Source organism: Sabethes cyaneus, chromosome 1 (genome assembly GCF_943734655.1).
Source record: "Sabethes cyaneus chromosome 1, idSabCyanKW18_F2, whole genome shotgun sequence".
Taxonomy (NCBI): Eukaryota; Metazoa; Arthropoda; class Insecta; order Diptera; family Culicidae; genus Sabethes; species Sabethes cyaneus.
The window spans coordinates 157,023,916-157,029,915 of record NC_071353.1 but is presented as its reverse complement, the minus strand read 5'-3'; the positions used below and the strand labels follow the sequence as shown (position 1 = coordinate 157,029,915).

General features: G+C 42.5%; 1 protein-coding gene across 2 annotated transcripts in view; it reads left to right on the top strand.

The window, feature by feature from the left end:
• The first annotated feature begins 489 nt into the window (after positions 1-489).
• LOC128739689 (nuclear pore complex protein Nup153) overlaps positions 490-6,000 on the top strand; it is a 35,880-nt gene continuing 30,369 nt past the window's right edge. For both annotated transcript variants that reach the window (XM_053835189.1, XM_053835196.1), the window contains exon 1: positions 490-1,007. In XM_053835189.1, the coding sequence (XP_053691164.1) occupies positions 834-1,007 (174 nt within the window). In that variant the 5' untranslated portion in view covers positions 490-833. The remainder of the gene's footprint in view (positions 1,008-6,000) is intronic.

The following is a 6,000-nucleotide window of genomic DNA, read 5'->3' as shown; positions in this document are numbered from 1 at the left end:
GTGTAATGCAACTTTAGAATATAGTTATTTACTCTCAATTAACATCAGCAATTACTTTTGTTTAATTATAGGATTGAGTCGGAAAAACGGTTCATTCAAATCTCCCGACGACGCCACCTCCCACGATCAATCGACCGACGCCGCTCGACGATCTCGCCCGTAGCCGCAGCCAAAAAGGTGGAGAAAAATCGGCGGTTGCATTGCGGATTGCATTTTTGTACCGAACCGACAGCCAGCAAGCAAGTGAAAAACGCCGACACCGATCGGGTACCCCTACTGCTTAATGCATTCAAGCAAGCCGTCTCCGTTGTTCTGCCTTTAACCGGCAACAGTGGCTCTCTTTCTGCGCTACTCCGAAAAGCTTTTCGGCCGCCATGTTCGTTCGCCCGTTGCATGGTCGCATTTTGACAGTCGTCGTTCCGCACACGGGCGAAATTTTTGCCTTCTCCGTAGTTCGTCGTCTGTCGGTCGCGTGTGCGTGTGTGCAAAAGAAAACTTGTCTCAGAAAAAATCACTTCTGTAGCAGGAAAACGACGAAATATCTGCGGAAATTGGCAGTATTTGATAGGCGAAGAGTTTCGTGGATTGCAAACAACATCATTCGGAAGCAGGCGCTTCGAAATCGAAGCATAAATTGAGTTCTAATTCAAGCGAGCAAAATCGAATTCGCGTGTGGCCGCGCGATTTCAGTGTGTGTTTTGGAAGAATTAGGAAAGGCGAATATTCGATCTTAGTGTGCCAAGCAAAATGGCAGTGAAGAAGTGTTAACCCGGGTGCGTAATTGAAATCCTTCGAGATAGCGTAAATCGTCGAGTTCCCGAGGATAGGATAATATGTTTCAAGCTCGATCCAGAGCCAGCAGGAGCAGTGAGGGTCATCCGTCACAATCACCATCAATGGCTGCTGCTACTACGGCAGCCGTATCAGCAAGTGGAGCAGCAGCTCTCAATGCTAGCTCTAGCAGTAGTAGCCACAATGACAGCAATCTAGACGATGATCCCAACAATGTAAGTTTTCGCCGTAAATTAATTCGAATGGACATTGAACCGAGTGACATTGTGGTGAAGGACCATAATCGCGGATCCTTCAAGATTTTTCTTTTTTTTTTCGATTCATCGCCGTCCTCCTTCATGGTCAGCGAACACCATGAGCTAAGCTGAGCTGAGCAGAGCAGCATTTTCTTCCCTCCACTCACACGACGGAGTTTTCTTCTTGCTCTTGCTTGGTGTGGTGGTTGGGTACTTTTTCTTCAGCACTCTTCTCGCTTCCTTGCTGTGCTGTGTGCTGCTTCTTCCAAAAAAGCCTTGCCTGCATGCGACGAGACGAGAAGACTGTGATGCACGCACACTACCGTACCGGGCGAAACGGTGCGCTCGGCCAGAGTTGCCAGACTGGCTCGATTCGGTTGATTACAATTTGATAGAATAGAATGGATAATTAAAAAGTTATAAATATTCCTTGTAGTTACAAGTGGATTTTTTACCTACGTTACGTTGCTATGACTAGACCTATTGTAATATTTTTTGGGCCGCCTGATAATTTCGAAGAACTAACTAAATAGGATTTTTTTCCAATTTACTCTTTAGTAAGTATAGTACCTAAATTATTCAGTTTTTCTAATAGAAAATCTTTGCGATATCGACAGTATCCGTTTCTAATTTAGTTTGAAATTGTGGTAAAATTACACGAATATATTCTATACATGATAACGATCATAAACAAAATTTTATAGAAAGTAAATGCCGTCTCCAATTCTCAAACTTTGCAATACCTAATCGGTTTAAAGATATAAACGAGCAAATGGATAGTGTACAAGCACGGTTTATGCTTGAAAGGTAATATGCAAACTTTCATGGTAATCGGCTCAGCAGATTGCAATATTGGCGAATCTTGCAAGTTTGGCTCTATGATGCTGTTACCCCGCTGATAACAAGATGGTAATTACCAAGATGTGAGTAGCTAGCTACACACATGCATTTCAACGGGTTTCGTGCGAATCAGATGCGCTCAAATGCATTTTTTTTGCCGTGATAAGCGGAAACAAAGAGATAAAGAGTATCTCTCGTTGTTCCTTAGGTCCTCCTTTTAAAAAGTTATGCAAAATATGTTCTATACGGCTAGGGTACTCCTGATTGTAGCTTAAGATTTCCTTTAAATACTATTAACCGATTATGAGCCGGGCTACATTAAACTACCGTGTTAAATTTTATATACGGGTCATATGGGTCAATTTGTTATTCTGACTGAATAAAAAATTCAGTAAGCCAGCTACCCTATCGACGAGCTGTCTCTCAATCGAGATTTGAATATACGACGACTGGTTTGTTAGTGACGTACCTCGAAGCCAGTTGGGATTCGCATTTACGATCCGTAAATCTGTGAACCAAATTCTACTGCAGTTCCAAAGCACGACGAGAACCCAAACGAAGTATTACCATCAATAGCATCGCGGTTCCTAAAACCAATTTACTCAAGATTCTTGGTATCACAAAAGACCGAACCCTAAACTTTAAAGCCAAATGTAAGGTCGTAAAAAACCATACCTGCCGAGACTATGAATCCTTAAAACGATTGGGGCCAAACTTCCACGCGGTCAGCGTACCTCGTTAATTCAAGTAGGTTCAGCTATAGTGACTTTAAAGTTACTGTATGGTGTGGGTGATGATACGCTTCGCCTCTGGTGTATTCGTAATCAGTCTGACTGCAGCCGTAATGGTTGAAACAGGAATGCTGCTTTTCGAATTACTTGCTGTACAATCCATCACGCGAATCACCTGTCATCATCGACCTGCCGCTTGTCAACGTGAATCTACCCAGACAACTCGCTGAAGCACCGGTCCCAAGAATTGCTCAGACAATTGAGGCAGTAGTCTGTTCTATAGAAATGTAGTCTAAGGAATCGCCGGAGCCAAAGATTTCTTGGAACTATGTTCAAATCGATTTGACTCCAAATTTTATTTCGCCAATAAGTATTTTTCCAACGAAAACAGCTCTGGTAATGTCGCGCCTTTTCGCCAGTGTGTTCATACCGAGTAGTGCGCATCGGCTAACGTTGAGCGGCAGGTCGTTTGGGTTGTTCCTTGGCAGAAACCTCAAAGCGTAGCGAATAATTTCTTTTGAAGTGCTTCGATTCTTTTGATCCACACTTCATGGTATGGACTCCAAACCTCGGCTGCTGTTTCAAGCGTGTAGTGAGTAGTACAATCAATGAATGCCTTGGAAATCCGGAAAATGAATCCAAGATTACGATTAGCCTTTAATAGGTTTTTGTATTAGTAGTCGGTGACTATAATTTGCCTCGCCTGGCTTGGTCTTATGATCTTGACGTGGATTCCTATCTAGCGATAGGACGCTGACACCAACACAGCGGTTACCATTTTATATACCGAAGTATTTCGAATTGTTAGCAGACAAACGTCTTTTCGCAGAATGGACATACGACGCTCGAAAAATCACCCGTGGTGGAACGCTGTACTTCGTACGCAACGTTCTTCGTAAGGCGCGCCGTCGTTTCGTTCGATCACTCCGATTATATCACCGGAAATATTAAACTCTTTGCTATCGTACGATATACACATGCCATGCCAAATTTCACCGTAACACAGGTCATCAGCGCATTGAAGTCTATTGATCCGTCCAAAGGTCCCGGACTGGATAGACTACCTACTGGATTCATTCGTTGTTGCGCGGATGTGATTGGAACACTGCTCTGTCGCATATATAACCTGTCGCTTTCGGAGAGTGTTTCCAGAACCATGGAAGTTATCTGCTATTACACCTATTCTCAAGCCGCTCTGTTGTCCAGCAAAAACGCTCGAACTTCTGATTCATGATAGAATATACTCGGCGGCTAAGCCAATAATATGTGAATATCAACACGGCTTCATGAAAAATCGCTCTGCTACCACAAATGTAATGACACACTAGCACGCTCAACTCCAGTTTGGAGAAGCGATGTCAAGTGGACAACGTTTATGTGGATTTTGCCAAGGCGTTAGATAAAGTACACCACGAATTAACACTTGAAAAGCTAGGTTTTCCTCATTGGCTCATAGCATGGTTGAAATCCTATCTATTGGATAATGTGATGACCAAATCGCGGCCCTTCGTGCTGATTCGTGCGGCCCGCGGACTGATTTGAAGGATGGCAGACTTATGAATCATTTTTTTGATAACACAGGGGTCACTCAGTTCAGTCGTAGTACCTCATGCATATTGTAGCGTGACAAACCATGTTTGCAATTTAGCAATTTGAACTATCAGTTTTTCGTTATTGCCACCCAACTGCATCCCTTCTTGCTTGACAAGCATATTTTCATTGTATTTAGTATTTAAGTACAGGATAATGCCATTGCAAATCCTATTTAAAGTTTTTGTCACCCCCAAGTTTTTGTGTTTATTTAGTTTCTGAAAACTGCACGAATTCATACATTACGCATAGCACACTAGATCACCCAGTGCGACGGACACGGTGTGACCCGTATGGAAAACAACAACGGCCACACACTTCTCTCGCGTCTCTCTAGGACGTTTCTGAAAACGATTGCAGCATCAAAATGTATTCTCCGGAAGAACTCGCGGACATTCACCTTTGCTATGGCGTCGCTAATTATTAAAAAACGACAGCCCCGTAGGTGTATGGTTGTAAATTTTTCGACCGTCGACTACCTAATGCAAGGGTGTAAACACAAATCCGGAAGTGTTCGTTTTGTTACACGAGGATTTTAATTCAGGAACTTTTATGGCAATGCACCGTCGCTTCCGAGAAGAAACGTTGTTTTTAACAAGGCTTGGAGGAGAGCAGCATCAGCAAGGGACGTCAGTGATTGACCATGAAATTTTGCGCGGATTGTAAGAAATGATCTCAAGACAAGCATAAGCAAAGTTGCGTACGATCGTTGTTGATGAAGTATGTGGTTCGGTACGACCATAGATGAATTAAATGATTCGGTACGATCATTGTTGCATGGAGTGCATGGTTCGGTACGACCATATCAAAAATTGAAAATAATGAAGTATTGTCCCACTGGAAGTCCTCGCTTTAATTTGAGAAATCTTTTGATATCACAGCGGAATTAGAAATCTTTCTTAAATGTTCTTTCAATATAGAAAACACATCCTTTATTTCTCTTAACTAAATTAGTTGATTGTTTATTATATGGCGTCGAATATGTCGTCCCTACTATTCCGGAGGTACCACCTAACCGTACAGCTTGGTGGCAGCTTATCGGCGTCGGTGCATTGTGCACGGCGTAAATTCAAAAATTGCAAATTCGGAAGATTTTTTGCCATCCCGTCAGTCACTTTCAGCCTACCAATTTTCAACGTCAACTGCTGCAAACGCAGCATTGGCGGTAAGTGGCTGGCTAATAGAAGCGTTTTATGAAGAATGAGTTCACGCAGATCGGGCAACCCTTCCACCAGACGGAGGAGATCCGCAGATTTGCAATCTGAAATTTCTAGGGTTCTAAGATGCGGAAAACTACGGTTGATTTTTCCGCCAACTCTATCCGTCCATACATTCCGGCGCATACATTTTAAATAATGAACTTTGGGAAAGATGCGTCGCCAAGAGATGTCGAAATGCAACTCTTCCCAACCGTGGAATTCAACTATTTCAACGCTGGGAAAACAAACATCATTGCGTAGGAATAGTTCTCTATCGAAATCGCAAAAAGAAAGAACCTGCAACGAAAAAGAATTTTGATGAAAAAAATGAAAAGGTCATTAAAAATTTCAAATGATTTACCTTTAGATGTGTTAGGCTTAGCAAGCATCGTAATGATATAATCTCTTTGACATTTATCCGCAATTTGGTTAGTAGTGGACAGTACTTGCACAGCTGTTCCAAGTCATTTTGATGATGGTAAAAATCCAGATCGACAGCTGTAAGTTTGGTTGGTTCTGTCCAATTTTTAAATGCCACAGAACGAGGAACGCAACATGTCACTCGCAGGTACTCCAGTGGTAATTTCTGAAACAATATGGGTAGATCAGGAC